This window comes from Rhinoraja longicauda, chromosome 3 (genome assembly GCF_053455715.1).
Source record: "Rhinoraja longicauda isolate Sanriku21f chromosome 3, sRhiLon1.1, whole genome shotgun sequence".
NCBI classification, from domain to species: domain Eukaryota; kingdom Metazoa; phylum Chordata; class Chondrichthyes; order Rajiformes; family Arhynchobatidae; genus Rhinoraja; species Rhinoraja longicauda.
In genome coordinates, this window is record NC_135955.1 from 41,163,292 (window position 1) to 41,180,776 (window position 17,485).

Genomic DNA, 17,485 nt, shown 5'->3' on the forward strand with positions numbered 1-17,485 from the left:
TGGTGGGGAGTCTGGTTTCTGTGCTGGACTGGGCTACGTCTACAATTCTGTGCAATTTCATGTGGTCTTGGTCAGAACTGTTCCCAAATCAAACTCTCATGCAACCCAATGGTATGTTTTCATGGTACATCTGCAGAAGTTTGTAAAAGTTATTAGAGACATGCTTTGTTTTCTCAATCTCCTAAGGAGGTTGAAGTGTGGGGATGTCTAGTGTGGTAAATAATTTATGCAATCTGAAACATGGAATTAATCTCTGGCCCTAACACTCCATGAATGTTTACCAATGGCAATTATCTCTAGTACAGTTTTATAGTAATTATCTTTGGATTTGAAGTTGTGCTGTAAAAATTCAATGTTGTGTTGGGTATGTAAATCGGATTGGGCAACTCCAGAATCAAATGCGCATTATGTAAGCACAGACTGGTAAGTCAATATTCATATTAATTCTTGGAGGCTGCTTTTGGACAATTGGCTTTAAATGCCCATTGTGGCCGAATGGCACGTGGTATAACATTCACAATAATGTACTTTGCAAGCAGTCTCTCTGCCGAAGTTAAAAGTTACAACTGCTTGGGCTTTGGCCAATACATTCTGCTCCTTGTGTTTATCATTTTTGCATGAAATATTTCAAATTCCTAGCAATACATTTTTTTTAAATTGGACAAGTATAATGTACATTCAATTATCTCTGAACCACTGATTTCTTTTTAAAGCCTTGATCTAAAAGCACCTTCCCTAAAGTTGATGTGCTGCTTGAATAACTGGATATGTTATGTGCTAATGAAAGTAACAACTTTGGCATCTGCAGCTCTAACTGACTAACTGCTGCAGCAATGTGTGTATTGTAATCTCTCTATGCAGTATTGCATTAACACAAATTGTCTCTTTTTTGTTGAAGAAAGACTTGAATTTATGGAATAAATATGTACCTTACTTTCACCTCTTGCCCTTCAGCATGATGTTTCAGTCAACTTGCATGAGTGGAACTAACATCCTCTTTTCCTCTTCCTCTTTCACTCCAAGGCTGCCAAGCAGATCAAGGATAGGTAAAAACACTTGTTTATCTTCTACAGCAATTTTACAATAATGTGTATGTATAATATATATTATAACTTTAATGCTGTCAGGCCTGAGAAAATAGGAATGTGTAGAATTTCCGCTATTTTCCATTTACTGTGGAGAGATGGAATATATTAACATGGGAGGGAAAGAAGAAGAAAAATCCTAATTTTGCAATATAATCCACTTACTTAAACATACTGGCTCTCTATTTAAAGAGTTTGCCACTGTTATCAAGTTACTGAGCTGGGAAATGATACCTGGTGCATAGAGATAACACTGCTCCAATATTGGGGTATGCAAAGTGCTTTATTTTTGCAGAATATCTAGGTTTATTAGTAATCACTGTATAGATTGCGACTTAACAGGTCCCTTCCATTTGCCTACTTGCTTTCATTGGCTTTGGGTTAGCATCAGAGATAGTGTCATTGGTTCTTTTCAGCCATCATACAAATTCAAGATCAAAAGCTTCGTGTCTCGTTTCAATTAGATACCTTTGTTATGATTGATCTGGCTAACAGCCACTCATTAGTGGTCTGATCATTCTATATTGAGGGCACTAGAATGTTGAACAGCAGTAGCAGATTTTCACTTCTTTGCACCTGCTCTGCATTCATTATGGTTATGGCTGATCTTTTACTTTTGTATGCTTTTCTGCACTAACATTCGTTTCCTTTAGTCTGAAAACAATCTTCTCATCTTTCCTGAATATACCTGGCTACTGAGCTTCCTCACACCCCTAGGAAGATATTTCCAAAGACACACTACTTGGTGGATGAAGAAATATTTTCCCATTTCTGCGTTGAATGGCCGAGCCCTTGTATTAAGATAATGAACTATAATTGTGATTGCCCTTGTGATTGGTAACCTTGCATCTACCCCAGCAGGTCTCATTAGAATTTTGAATGTTTCTATGAGATCTCTCATTTTCTCAATGCTAGCAAGCACAGGCCCAGTCTCGCACAACAAACCTGCCCTCTCAGTAATCAGTGAACTTTTTCAACTCTTTAATGGCAGTATGTTCCTGTTGGGAGGGAGATCAGATCTACACATTTTTACAAAGGTGATCCAACAGGGCTTGTATAACTGGAGTAAGATGCTACTACTTTTGTACTTTTCAATAAAAACTAATGTTATTTAACTTCCGAATTGCTTACTGCCTCGCATATTTCCAGTTCATATTCTACCTGCAATCTCTTTTATCACCTTTCAATCCCCTTGTTTTCTTATTCACAAAATGCTGGAGTAACTCAGCAGGTCAGGCAGCATCTCGGGAGAGAAGGAATGGGTGACGTTTCGGGTCGAGACCCTTGTTTTCTTCATTTGTTTAAATTAATGCTAATTTATAGAAGTTTGAGAGAGAGTTTAATTACCATATGTGCTGCAATTATTACTTGCAGCAGCATCATAGGCTCGTAAACATGATACACACATATAATAGATAATAAATAATAATTCAATAACCCCAATACTACTGTGAAAAGAAAATCTCTGAAGCCTTTAGTTCAGTTGTTTATTTTAAACTTCGGCTACATTTCAAGCCTTTTTGACTTTTACATTTACTTTCCTGATTGCTGCACCTGTTTTATTGCTTTAAATGTCAATTAAATTATATTTGTAAACTATTTTAAAATTTCAACAGTAGCCATTGTTCACGACATTTGTAGTTTTCTTAATCTTCCAAATCATATTTTATGTTTTCATTATTTACTTTGTTCAGTTTTTGTGCCCAGGTTTTTGATGGAACAGACTAGCTTTCAATTTTTACATAAAATGTTGTCATATTGTGTTTATTATGCTGTAGCCCCAAAGTTGAGAGCGTCATTGTATTCATAACAAAGTAATATGCCTTAAGTCACACCAATAAAAGAAGAAAAAGAACATGAGGACTGTATATTCTAATAGCTAAACTAGCATATTTCTGATCCACCTAACACGATTCCCAGCTCATTCACTTGTGTACATCTTAAAACTCAGTCTTCAGCTAGTGATTTTTGCATTCAGATGTTTGTTTTGCTGTGAAGAAATCACTTTTTTTTTTTTTTTTTGCATCTGTCATGTTCTGCCAGTGTCGCAGTAAAAACGTGTATCAATGTAGTGTAATTTTGGACCAGCCTTAATTGTTCCACTGCATCTTGAATCGGCAATTAAAGTAGCACTGTCCTCCAATTATAAAATGGCCAAGATTTCTACAATCTGCAGAAGACAGAAGTACTGCTTAACCATTTGTGTAGCAAGGTTGCTGGTAACCATGTGATCCATTAACTTGCTACAATGTAGTTGATGGATTGGGTGGGATGGTGTGGGAAAATAGTTGAGGGGGAGCTTTTTGGAAACAGTTAAATGGCTTTAAATTAGTTTTTCATTCAACTATGTGAAAATGCATGCACTTTACATCTAATAACTTGTAGAATTCACGTTAATTTTATAGGGTAACAATGGCTCCTGCATTTCGACTATCTTTGAAGCCAAAGATTAGTGACAACATGACTCATTTGATGGTTGATTTCTCCCAGGAAAAGCAAATGCTTAAATCACTAAAATTTTTACCAGGTAAGAATTTGATTTATTTGCCTATCTAAGTTGATCACATCATGGCTTCTGTGGTGTTGCTTCCATTGATGTAAAAATGTGAACCATTATAATTGCTGGCATTAAACAAAGGTGGTTTATTTCATAACTTGCTCTCTTAATAATAGAAACTAGACCACTCGTGCAAATACGATCTGTTCAGAGGTCTGTCCAATGATTCCAATGTTTAGTTCCATGTCAAGCCAATGGTGCACTGTAGTTCTGGGAGAAAATGAAACAAAACTTCGATATAGACGTGGTAATTATTCTCAGAATACAGTATTTTCACAAACTTTAATTAGGCATCTGCAAATGCTTGTCTTGTTAGTTTGCTCCTTTTGAACAATTAAGTCAAGTCTACTTTATTTGTCACATACACAACATACAAGATGTGCAGTGAAATGAAAGTGGCAATGCCTGCGGATTGTGCTAAAACTACAAACAATAGAATTAAATTTTTTAAAAAGACAACACAAAAAATAAATTAATACAGTAAATATGCTTTGATATTTCTGGGGAAATATTAATCTTGAATTAAATGGACATTTTTCAAATCTTTCTCAATTCTATTCGAGAAAATTATATAAATCTGAATGTGTTGATTAAAAAGAGCTGTTGAGAGCAAGCTTATGAGCATCACTGGGATCTGCGAATTCCATAATATAAGGCATAAATATTACTAAATCTGTATGGAAGCTCTCTGCTCGATTTTATAGTTGTTTTATAACTCAGATTAAAACCGTCTAGATTGTGTATTTGGCCCTGATATGATTTGACTAATGATTTTGCTTCTTCCTGTAGTTTAATCTGCGGTAATTGTATTGGCATTAAACGAACAAGATAACTAAAACAGTTAAAAGTAGAGGTGATGCTGCAATAAATGTTCGGAAGATGAGGAATATTCAATCATTGGAAATATCCAAAGCTGAAGGATAGATTTTTACTCTGTAACAAAGGGTTAGGGGGTAGCAGGCAGAATGCAGAGCTGCAACTTGTCTAATCAGCCATTATTAAATGCTGGATCGTGCGGGGTCATGCGGTTTACTCCGGTCCTAATTTCTGATGTTTTTTCATGCAGATTTTTTTTAATCTGTTCTCTTTCCATATGGATCTTGTGGCATAATTAATCTATGCTGTGCATATGTCCATGATGGAAATATCAACATTTTTTTAAAGCACACTCTGCTTTCAATTAGATAAGTTTATAAGGGATCCTTCACAGCAGGTCTAGTTATGCCACCTGCCACCTGTCTGTCTAGACTGTACAGATTCTTATTCATCTGTCATCTTTTCAGTAAGGTTTTGTCATTAATAACAATGGAGATTATTGGGTTTCCCAGGTGGTTATTTTGACTTTAAATGAGTAAAAGATTTTGAAAAACCAGGTTGCCATTATTTAGAATATATAAATACCCAGATTTCCACTGGACCTCTTTATCTGCACTTCTTTTATTACTGGATTGCAATGATCTGTTTACATTCCTCAGGCCACAATCTTGTACCTCCTAAATGTTTCTGAACCTACAGCCTTCCTCATCTCCACTCTTCTGTAACCTTCTGAGAAACCTTCTTCTCTCCCCCACCCCTGACACCAGTTGTTCTTCACCTAGCTGCCTTTTTTTCCAACCCCAACTCTTTCACAAACCCTTTAGTCCTTTTTATTCATCTTGTACTTTCTTATACCATTGAGAAGCATTTAATACATTCCTGTGCTAAAGTGGCTATATAAAATTTTCAAATTCAAATTATTTTTCATTCATCATAATTATCCAAGTAGATTCATATTCAGGGAGGTTTCTGTTACATCACTGTGGCCTTCATGAGTGGTACCCAAAATAATGACCGTTATCTAGCAGCTTGCAAAAAAAATCTCTGATCTGTCATTGAGCTATGGCGAACTATGTTATTGCCATTTGGTTTAAGGATCTGTTTGGAAACTTGGATCTTTCTAGAACAGGAAAGATTCAAAATCAGTCCACTAGTTTTTAATTCCAGATTGTGACATTGCCTAAACCTGACTCTTAATTGCCCCTTCATTTGGCACTCAACAGAAGCTGTTTTGTGTGTGTGACCAAAAGCAGTAGTTGGCGTTCTTGTCAAAGAGGTAGGTAACCTTAATGATTTCATTGAGTATTGGGTAAACCGTGTCTCTAATATCTTTCATAAGAAGATAGACACAATGCTGGAGGAACTCAGCAGAGCAGGCAGTATCTCTGGAGAGAAGGAATGGGTGATGTTTCAGGTCGAGACCCTTCTCTAATATCTATCATTATCTTAGAGGTAGATATATCCTATGGTCATGTTTTTTATCTATTCATTTTTGAGGTTGGTGTTGCTGGAATATTTCTAATTGCCCTCGAAGGTGATCTGCTGTTTAGAATTATTCCCGCACTGCTGCTGGGCTAGGAGTTTCAGAATTGAACCCAACAATGATGAGATTGACAATATATTTCCAAGTCAGGATGGTTTATGACTTGAAGGGATCTCAATTGTGGTGGTAGTCCCATTTGGCTGCTCCTATTATTCCAGGTGGTAAATGTTGAGTGGGGGTGCTGTAGGAATAAACTGTGTGAGTAACTGGTAAATGTTGTAGGTGGGTACACAATGCAACCACTTCAAATTACTACTGGGAGAATGAATATTTAGGGTGTTTGGCAGGTGTCAAGTAGCTACTGTTTCTGGGTGGCGTTAGGCTGCTTTAGAGATGTTAGCACTGCGTGTATCCATGCGCAAGGAGAGTATTCCATCACTCTCCTGGCTTGGCTCTGGAAGATGGAGCAAAGGTCCTGAGTGTCAGTAGGTAGTCCCTTGCCACAAAATAACCGGCCTCTGTCCTGCTCTTGGTTAAATTATCATACTAGATTGAAAGACTAAAAAGCTTTTTCTTTTCTTGCCTTCGTCCGTTGAAAATACAAGATAAGCCATTTAACCAAATCATCCATAGCGAGACACTACAGCAGAAAGAGCCTTGCCAAAGCTAATAGCCTCAGATTTATTTTTAGAGTAGCAAGTTAAAATCTGAATTGTTAATGCTTTCTTGAAAATGCAAAACAAATTCATTTAACAATAAATATATCCATCTGTAATGACTTGAGGTTAAAGATTCTAATAAGATGCCAAGAAAAGGACTGAGTAAGTTTTAAATCATAATAATCATATTGTAATTTATTAGCCAAGTATGTTTTGCAACATACGAGGAATTTGGTTTGCCAAACAGTCATAACAAAAAAGCACCAAGACACATAACTACATAAAAATTGACATAAACATCCACCACAGTGGCTCCTCCCCATTCCCCACTGTGATGGAAAGCAATAAAGTCTTATCTTCTTTCCTCCCGCGGTCGAGGGAGTCGAACCATCCGCAGCCGGCGATGGAGCTCCCTCGTTGGGGCAGTCTAAGCTCCCGCATCGGGGCGGTCTAAACTCCTACAGCTTGGAGTACCCGAAATCGGTCCCCAACCAGAGCTTCACAATGTTAAAGTCCGCAGCTCCCGCAGGTTGGAGCACCAAAGGCCGACCCCTGGCAAAGGGATTGCCCGTTCCAAGATGTTAAAGTCACAGGCTTCGCGGTTTTGGAGCTCTAGAAGTCCCAAACAAGAGGCCGCCAACTCCACGATGTTGGGCCGCAGTGCTGACGGAGATACGACACGGAAAGAGTCGCATCTCCGTCGAGGAAAGAGAAAATTTCCCCCACCACCCCCCACATAATACAAAACCAAAGATAAACTAAAACATACATTTTACAACAAACGAAAAACACAAAGAAGGAAAAGACAAAGACAGTTGGCAAAGCAGCCATCATGCAGTGCCCCCTGGTGGGAAACAATTGAAGCATCCATCTCCCAGGCCTTGTTCCATCACTGAATAGCGGACATTAGACTTTGTCGATGGAACCTATTTGCTATAATGCTAAGAACTATATTGTGCACTCAATATCTTCACCTTTGCTCTATCGATTGTACTTGAGGTTGACTTGATTGTATTTATGTATAGTCTTTGATCTGTTTGGATAGCATGCAAAACAAAGCTTTTCACTGCATGTGACAGCAATAGATTTAAACTGAAATAATGTCCATAAAATTATTACAAAATTGGAGCGTAAAGGGACTGGACAAGTGTTATTGAATGGTGGAACAGATCCAAAAGGGCAAATTATTTTTCTTGCTTCTATGTTTGCGGATCCCATATGTCCACAATGGGTTTGAGCTGAATTGGACAGTGCCTTGGCTTATGGAAGAACCATTCAGAAGCCTGTTAACAGAGGAAAAGAAGCTGTTTCAACGTCTGGTGGAGTGAACCTTCAAGCCACTATCTTCTGCCGGATGGGAGCAGGGAAAGAGGGAATGGCTGGGATGAGACAAGCCTTTGATGATATTGTTTTTCCAAGGCATCACGAAGTGTAGATGGAGTCAGTGGTAGTCTTTTTGATTGAGCTACATCTACAACTGCCATCTCTTGTAGATTTGGGCAGAGGTGTTCCATGTTGTGCTCCAACCTGACAGTATGCTTTCTATCATGCATCTGTAGAAGTTTGTAACAGTCATTTGAGACATGCCAAATTTCCTCAGTCTCCTCAGGAAGTAGAGGCCGTGGTGTGCCTTCTTGGCTGTCGCATCAGTATGATTGGACCAAGGACCATATTAACACCTTGCTATTGAAGGATATATTCAATGAACAAACATCCACTTCTCCCCATTGAAAAGCTTCTCATCTCTATTCTAAATGACCTGCCCTTTATACAGAGTGAATCCATCTTGCATCCAGACCATTCAACCACAGCAATAAGCTTCTAATCCTGTCAATCCCTGACTTTCAGAATAAGATCTTGTTCTTCCAGGCATGACCAAGTATAGACCAGTGTTATTTGATCTCTTTGCATATGCCAACCATCCTAGGAGTCAAGCTAATAAATACATACTGCACTGACTCCAACACTTCCCTTTGTTATGTAAACCAAAAGGCTTGCAGTACTCCAAATATGGGTTTTCAAATCCAGGTTATACTCTAAACGTTCTGTTGTCACTTGACACTTTTCAGTAAAGATCACCATAACATTTGGCACTGTATTTTCTTGCTGTTATTGCGTCTTTGTTTTTCTCCATATCAAAATCTTGCCTACTAGTTTATTCATTTTCCACTTAATTAATTTTATATTTTTTCTATGAAAACCTCATTTCATGCATTTCATTCTAACTTCCATTTCCTTTCCAACAGCTTAACCTGTTCATAATCCCTTCACAGAATCCGTGTCCTGCTTACAGGTCATTTGCCATTTTGGGTGCAGATTAGTTTATCATATGCACCAGGGTGCAATGAAGTCCTTTTTTACATGAAGCTCAGAGAGAAAGCAGTAATATATAGTACTGAAAAATACAATGATGAGTCCAAATTAGTTTTGTACCACAAGCAAATGATACGTAATAATCTTTTTAATTGTTATTAATGTAAATTGTGATGAGCTGAGTACCCAGGACTAAACACTGGCATCCCTTTACTAACAGCCAGCCTGAGAATTGTACTTATGTTCCTAATCTCTGCTGCCTTGTCCTTTTATCAATTCTTTATCCATATTTGTTTGTCCAACCCTGTGAGCCTTTAATTGAAGTTTTTACGTGACATCCTATAACTTCCTTTAGAACATTTGGATGTATTATGTCTACTGGTTTCCTCCTCATCTACTATGGTGGCTATTTGGATCTATCCAATATGGTGATCACAAAAAAAACAATGATCCTATCATGATTTTCTGGGTGACAACAAGATGCTAGAATCAAATTATTCGGCCTTTAAAAGTTCTGCAGTTCCATATTTTTTTCTCTTCCTTTCTTAAATATTGTGAACATTTGCTGTCTTCTACTGTGTGCTGGGACTGTTCCAAAATCTTTTGAATAATGAAAAATTCCTGCTGTGTTACAGAAATCTCTTTTCGCTCCCTGGTTTGTGGGCTGTCTTGTGCAATTAATTTAAATGGTTTTAATACATAAATTCCCTGAATACATTCTCCTCAGTGATAACAATTACTTTTATTCTTGGTGTCCTCCAGCTGTGTTTTTGTACTGAAAATATTTAAGATCTCGGTGAATTAAATCATTCCCCATTATATTTTATTCTGTCGTTAGGTTTCTGGGGGCCCATTTTTTAATAGCTATTCTTTCATATAGTTGAACAAATTTTTACAACTTCTCCCTATCCATTTTTAAATTTGTTTCCTTGATGTTCCTAATCCATCAGTTCGCTGCTATAAAATGCATCTTGCTAAAATAACAACTCTATCCTCAGTTGCTAATGCATCATTGTATTAATATTTATCAATAGAATTACATTTCAGAATTTGATATATTTCTTTGAACACCTTTCATTATCCACTGTAATTTCCTATTCTGCATTGGTCGGTGAATGCCATATGTAATAATTAGTTTTAGTTTCTAACTAAACTGTGCATCTCTTGAGCAGTGGATGTTGTACTGTGATCATTTTCCCTGAGGATTCGCTACTGTGAAATTCCTAATAATCTTGTCATGCCACACAAGTTCTGTGGCCTGCGCCCTTGCTCTTTGTAGATTCTTTGAACGCCGCTTCTAAACTGTTTTTGCCATTTTTATTTATCCTCCACGATGTTAAATTCCTGTAGATTTTTTTTATCCTACATATTTCCCCACTCCAATTATTATTACTATTTTAAAGGGACTTATTAAACACTCCAACCAGTTCTTCTACACTCCAACTAATACTTCCCGTACTTCTGAGCCAAGATAACTTCTTACTACTTATCGTGTGATCCTGTATTATCATGTCTCTGTTTCCTCATTCTTTAAATTGAGAAAGTATTACCCTGAATTATTCCCTTAAAAAATATTTATATATTCGATGATTTGGATTTGCTAATGTGAACCTGAGTTATTGACCATATCAAAGAAAGTCGAAGTATTGATGTAAATAATGAAATGTGTAACTCTTCCCACAGTCCCACGAGCTCCTGAGGTAGACCCAGCTGATTGTTTGGTCGCTGATAATTGTGTGACGATAACGTGGAGCATGCCAGAAGATGATAAAAAAATTGATCACTACATACTAGAATATAGAAAAACCAACCATGAAGGACCTCCTAGAGTTAAGGAAGAAAGGAACTGGGACATCATTGATTACATCAAGACTACTGAATACACACTCTCAGGTCTCATCTGTTTAAAGCATGATTATAACGTATGTGAAACCTTAACTAGGATCTTTTTAATGACCCACAGATGCTCCACGTACTACACTGGCCATTCTGTTATGGGTCCTCTATCTGTCTATCAGATTTAGGGCTGTGTGGCAAATTGTCTTTGACGTAGCTATTCATCATTCAAGACATTCATTAGATAATTGAATTTTTAATTTGTTGATTATTGGTCTTCTGTTTTGACAGAATTTTCTTGATGCATGTGGCAAATGACACTGCTTCGCATTAAGAAAAATTGCAATTCAGAACATTTCTACCAACCCCCACCCTATAATGTGCAGAAGAAAAGCATTGTAAATATTTTTCAGGACCAAACAAAGTGATTTGCAAATCCCATACAAATATGAAAAAAAGTTTGCTAAATGTATAATTGGTATTATTATTGCAGTTTGGCACTGGAGGAATAGTACTTTAATCAAAGCAGCTATGGATTTCACTAATTTCCACTTCATGCAATTATCAATGGCAAGCACCTGAGTACAGAGGTCTGGCAGTAGATGTGAGGATCTTGTATTTTGACCTTGTGTTTTCCATTCCATTATAACTCAAGCTTTGGTCAGTTTTAGAATATGGAATCCTTCAATTAAGCTTGATCAGAATAGGTTATGACCTATTTTTTGCAATATATAAGGATTGCCAGCACTTCATAACATATTCTCCATTAGATCAATCACTATATTGATTCTTCATAGCGAATAACATCCTGTACTCAGCTCCCTAGAATTCAACCTAGAGTAAACCGTGTATCAGTTTTTAATGTAACTAAAGTAGGTTAACTGCTCTCAGTTTTGACATTTTTTAAATTGTCAGAAAAAGTAAGATTGCAGAGCAGATTTAAAAACTAGGTGTGGCTTTCCTACAAAAAAATAAATCGAAAGGAGGAAAACTTATTCCGGTGTGCTAATAAATAGGCAGGCCTATAATGGTAATGAATCAAAACAGGAAAGAAGCTGTAATGATTTTTAGTTTAGAGATACAGAGCGGAAACAGGCCCTTCAGCCCAACGGGCCAGCGCTGACCAGCGATTCCCGCAAATTAATATTTACCAAGCCAATTAACCTACAAACCTGTATGTCTTTGGAATGTGGGAGGAAACCGAAGATCTCGGAGAAAACCCAAGCAGGTCACGGGGAGAACATACAAACGCCTTACAGACATTATGGAGGAAGATATTCATATTTGCATGTTTTGCCAGTGTGTGTGGTGCATCGTTGTCTTATTGTTGGTCCTTGTTCTTCAGGATTAAAGTTTGAATCCAAATACATGAATTTCCGAGTAAGGGCGTGCAATAAGGCTGTGGCAGGGGACTACTCTGAACCAATAACCTTGGAAACAAAAGGTGATCTGCTTGCATTTATTTCCAATTAGAAAAGACTACAGTTCAAATGATTTTCCAAATGAATGTTTATGATATTGGTAAAAGTCTCAATAAAAACTGAGAATAATTCCCAAAGTGTGTGCAAAGTGATGTGAATCTTGCTTAGTCTTGAATTCCTCAGTAATTACATTTTGTTCCCAATTAGCTGATACTGTTGGATATGAACCCCCAAAATGCACTGCAGCCGCATTAAAGAATGCAAGCAGCTAATTTAAGTGTAATACTGTCCACTGTTCATTTCAAGAGAAACGGTTCCCACTGCATACATGCTAAAATGGCATCATGCATTATATACAAGTTTAATGCAAGATTGCGTGTCAAATGTGGAGCTACTGTGCTGGCTCTTTACTGCTAACAGGGTCGATGAAAATCATCTAATGACTATGCCATTATTTTGAACATCCTATGAGCTTCCTCCTTGCACAATCCTCCCCATTGAAACATATGCCCGTTCTTCCTGGATGCCTCTTCTTCCAGTGGCTGAAAGCTAGAAAATGACTTTTGACAAAGTCAATGCTTTTGACTCGGTTTTGTTCAAGTTTTGCAAACTCTATTGGAGGATATTTAGAGGAAGGTATCAAGGGTTGTGGAATATTTCTTATTGAATCTTTTCATTTGTTTGAATGAAATCAGAGTTTTTGATATTTGCTTCAGGAATACTTTTTTATTTTATTTTCTGATGATCTAGAATTTTGCTTGGTTATTTTTATATTAATTTATTTATTCTCAGGTTTCAACTTTAATTTCGATGGTACAACTTCACACCAGAACTTAAAAGTTGATGATTTCAGTGTTGAATGGGACTCTTCAGGTGGAAAAGGACAGGAGAATAAAGTAAAAGGAAAAGAAAATAAGGGCAGGTAATCTTTGTTATATCAAGTTCATTTAGAATACACGTACCAAGCGTTCTGTACCTCATTTGTTACTGTTTTCCAGAATCATACATGGAGTGAAATTACTTCAAGAAAAGGCTTATATTCAAAGATGTTTCTGACACAAATTTTATTTCAACACGCAATGAACTGAACTGAATGCAATAAACTTGTAATGCCACAGAACAAGCTATTTGAAAACATGTATGATGTAGATGGTGGATTCAGTACAATTTGTTTTTTAGGGGGTGAATATTTGTGAACAGTTATTCTTAATTGGAAAGCATTTGAATTCCTAATTTTTGTCCATGTTCCACGGTTAACAGCAGACATAATTACCTGAAAACGTTGGTGATTTCCTTCCCATATCCACAGTATGGCTCCAACACCAGAATCTCTATTTAATCAGATTTTGGTCAATTTACTATGCAGGAGCAAGAGAAGCCCACAGAAGTTAATTCAGCATTTAAGGTTATTACGACACAGAGATCAAAATAGAAACCTCAAAATTATAAACTTTAATGTCTTTGTTGGCTTGTAGGATCTCAGTATTTGGTTTTCCATGCCCGCTCTTGCGTAATAATATTGTGCAGGGGAAATATATACAAGTCCACTTTCTCACTCTTCAGAGACATCAATGATTTGGAATCTGGTTTTCCATGCTCTGGATCTCCTGCTCCCAACACTGTTTCTCTATTTCCCTGCACCTCCCACAGCCACAAATTTCCCCTCGACTCTCCTTTGAGCACTAAAGGTGAACTGATTCTCTTCCTTTTCCCCCTTCCCTTCCCTTTATCCATTGAGGCCACCTTTCCCCCCAACTCCTTTGAAGGTCCATTTATTCACAAAATGCTGGAGTAACTCAGCAGGTCAGGCAGCATCTCGGGAGAGAAGGAATGGGTGACGTTTCGGGTCGAGACCCTTCTTCAGACTGATGTTAGGGGGGCGGAACAAAGGAAGGATATAGGTGGAGACAGGAAGATAGAGGGAGATCTGGGAAGGAGGGGAAGGGAGGGACAGAGGAACTATCTAAAGTTGGAGAAGTCGATGTTCATACCACTGGGCTGCAAACTGCCCAGGCGAAATATGAGGTGCTGTTCCTCCAATTTCCGGTGGGCCTCACTATGGCACTGGAGGAGGCCCATGACAGAAAGGTCAGAATGGGAGGGGGAGTTGAAGTGCTCGGCCACCGGGAGATCAGTTTGGTTAATGTGGACCGAGCGCAGGTGTTCAGCGAAGAGATCGCCGAGCCTGCGCTTGGTTTCGCCGATGTAAATAAGTTGACATCTAGAGCAGCGGATGCAATAGATGAGGTTGGAGGAGGTGCAGGTGAACCTTTGTCTCACCTGGAAAGACTGTTTGGGTCCTTGGATGGAGTTGAGGGGGGAGGTAAAGGGACTGGTGTTGCATCTCGTGCGGTTGCAGGGGAAAGTGCCCGGGGTTGGGGTGGTTTGGGTAGGAAGGGACGAGTGGACCAGGGAGTTATGGAGGGAACGGTCTCTGCGGAACGCAGAGAGGGGAGGGGATGGGAAGATATGGCCAGTGGTGGGGTCCCGTTGTAGGTGACGGAAATGTTGGTGGATGATATGTTGGATCCGCTGGCTGATGGGGTGGAAGGTGAGAACGAGGGGGATTCTGTCCTTGTTGCGAGTGGGGGGAGGGGGAGCAAGAGCGGAGCTGCAGGATGTAGAAGAGACCCTAGTGAGAGCCTCATCTATAATGGAGGAGGGGAAGCCCCGTTTCCTGAAGAACGAAGACATCTCGGAAGCCCTAGTGTGAAACACCTCATCCCGGGCGCAGATGCGGCGTAGACGGAGGAATTGAGAATAGGGGATAGACTTTTTGCAGGGGACAGGGTGGGAAGAAGTGTAGTCCAGATAGCTGTGCGAGTCAGTGGGTTTATAGTAAATGTCCATCACTAGTCTGTCTCCTGTGATGGAGATGGTGAGGTCCAGAAACGGGAGGGAGATGTTGGAGATATTGAAGGTCCACTGTGAAGGTCCTTTGAAGGTCCACTGTGTAGTTTGCTCTCTCCCCTCGCTCCCTTCAAGCTTGACTGGTTCCCCTCCCTCTCCCCTTATTTTTGTAAAGCTGCAAGAGCCCCCCACCCCCACCTCTTCAAGCTCCTGTGGGGCTCCATTTACACAACCCCCCCCTCTTCAGGCTCTCCTGAGACTCCAGTTTCATTCCAGCTCTACTGGGGCACCATTTTCCTACGCTGTTGCCTTGAAACATGAAGCTGGAATATTTGTAATATTGTTGTACAAAAATAACTATGTTCAAAATGTATTGATATTAATTGGAATAACATCCAATGGTCCAGATATAGTTCATGTTCATAAGTTCTTGGAGCACAATAAGGCCATTCGGCCCTTCAAGTCTACTTTGCCATTAAAGCATGGCTGAACTATCTTTCCATCTCAACCCCATTCTCCTGCCTTCGCCCCACAACCTCTGACACTCTTACTAATCAAGAATCTGTCAATCTCCACATATCTGCCAGTAATCCAGTGACATTATCAAGTGCACATACAAATGCTGGCATTCTGATACCTTTCTACCTTTCTGATACCACTTCTGCTTTTAGTTTTTGTTGAAAACATTGAAGATGAGGTAAATTATGCAAAGGTATCACAGAATTCTCCTAATTCACTAGGTGCATTTAGGGAATAGTCCAAAATTAAGACTCGCATCTGCTTTTTGCTCTTGCAAACTGAATATATTTTGTTAACCAAGAACAAAGTATAAAGTAGAATGTAAAAATATGAACATGTGCAATTTTATATTTTCCCTAATGTTCACGGTGTGTTGTGCTAATCCCCTTATTTTCATCTCACAGTGGCCAGTTTTCCTTGGTGAAGAGGAATATGAGGTGAAATGTGATAATTGCATAGTTTGAGCTTAGTAGCAGTAGCCTGCTGATAACCAAACTTGTATTTCCTGCGCCAATGGAAATATTGTGATACTGATCTGCTATCCTTGTCCGATTCAGTTGCTTTTTTAAGTTTGGATTAAATCCACTTTATCCAAGTTGCATTTGAGAAGACCAATCCTTGATTTAGGCCACAAAGACTAATTTTATTTGACCACAGTTAAGACAGTTTAGATTAGTGATCTAAGACAAAGTGGCCAAATATCTAATGTTCCTGACCATTTAACTAGTATTTGAAAGCAACTTGAAATTCATATTAATATTCCTTAAAATCAGAGTGAGCTTATCTAAAGTTTGTTATGATAAAAATAATGGCTTTAAATCATACTAATGCAATGCTTTGGACCACGGAATACACATCTTTGAAACCTAAGGAATTTAATTCTAGTAGAACTATAAAGCAAAGTAAATGCAACATCCAGTATTTGTTTCTCTCGGATGATGAAATGTATGTTCCTCGAAGTGTAATACAGTCTACCCTCATTGTTATAGACCTCTTCATAATGATTTTCAGTTACAGTGGACAAAATTTGTTGTAACTGAGGCATCCGTATTGGGAACAAAGGACTGAGTTTGTTGTTTCATGGAGTGACTGCTAGGTGGTTGGAGTGAATCCTGTCTCAGTCTGTGTTTACCTTTCCTGTTTATTGTGTCTTGTTTAGTGTATGTGTATTGGCTGTTTTTCCAATACTGTATATATTTACCCCCCTGACCCGGTTATTGCCGCCAATCTGCAATAACAAATGCCATTCCCCCCGCCTCGTGATCCGTTATTACAAGGCCTATCTGTAGTTGGTAGAAGTGGGACCTGAGGGTTGCTGGCAAGGCGAACGGTTATTCTTCATCCCTAGTTGCCCTTGATGGTGAATTGCTGTCTTCTAGTACATGTGGACCGACACGGATCAAGTATGAACTTGCCATTTCAGTTCAGTTACCTGTTCCGTACAAGTAAAGAATCATAGTTTCTTCCTGAAATTCAAATTGCAGCACGTTTGCTATCCATTTTTCTACTAAAATGTCTAAATGACACTTCTTAATAAACAGAAGATTCTTAAAGTGTAGACTCTACAACATCTGTGCAGGCAGAAACAGTGGTCGTATTGATCTTTCATCAGAACTGGAAAATATTGCAGTGTGTACAGGGCAGTGGCGAAGATGTGATTAAAGAGCAAAAAATGCCAGGAAAAGTGCTGAAATGTATTAATCTTTTAAATGCTTACAGAATACTTGGAAAATATGACTGTATAGAATGAATATGGATGTATGAACATGAAGTTAGTTTAACGCATGTTTTAATTTTATGAGATTGTAGTTAACCAAATAGATTGGGCTAAACCATTTGATATAACAAGACTAGAACACATACTGTACTGTATTGGTTAATGGGCAGGAGTGAAGATTTCCGATTGAGAAACAGTGACTTGAGGGGTGCCACAGCTGTACTGTGAC

General features: G+C 38.6%; 1 protein-coding gene across 3 annotated transcripts in view; it reads left to right on the plus strand.

Annotated features, from left to right (window-relative positions):
• LOC144591952 (FSD1-like protein) overlaps positions 1 to 17,485 on the plus strand; it is a 55,227-nt gene that overhangs the window by 22,393 nt on the left and 15,349 nt on the right. For 2 of the 3 annotated variants that reach the window (XM_078396011.1, XM_078396013.1), the window contains exons 5-9: positions 1,024 to 1,046; positions 3,491 to 3,612; positions 10,597 to 10,806; positions 12,095 to 12,193; positions 12,963 to 13,092. In XM_078396011.1, the coding sequence (XP_078252137.1) occupies positions 1,024 to 1,046; positions 3,491 to 3,612; positions 10,597 to 10,806; positions 12,095 to 12,193; positions 12,963 to 13,092 (584 nt within the window). Of the gene's footprint in view, positions 1 to 1,023; positions 1,047 to 3,490; positions 3,613 to 10,596; positions 10,807 to 12,094; positions 12,194 to 12,962; positions 13,093 to 15,943; positions 15,977 to 17,485 lie in introns of all 3 variants that reach the window. The other variant, XM_078396010.1, reaches the window with a different exon arrangement.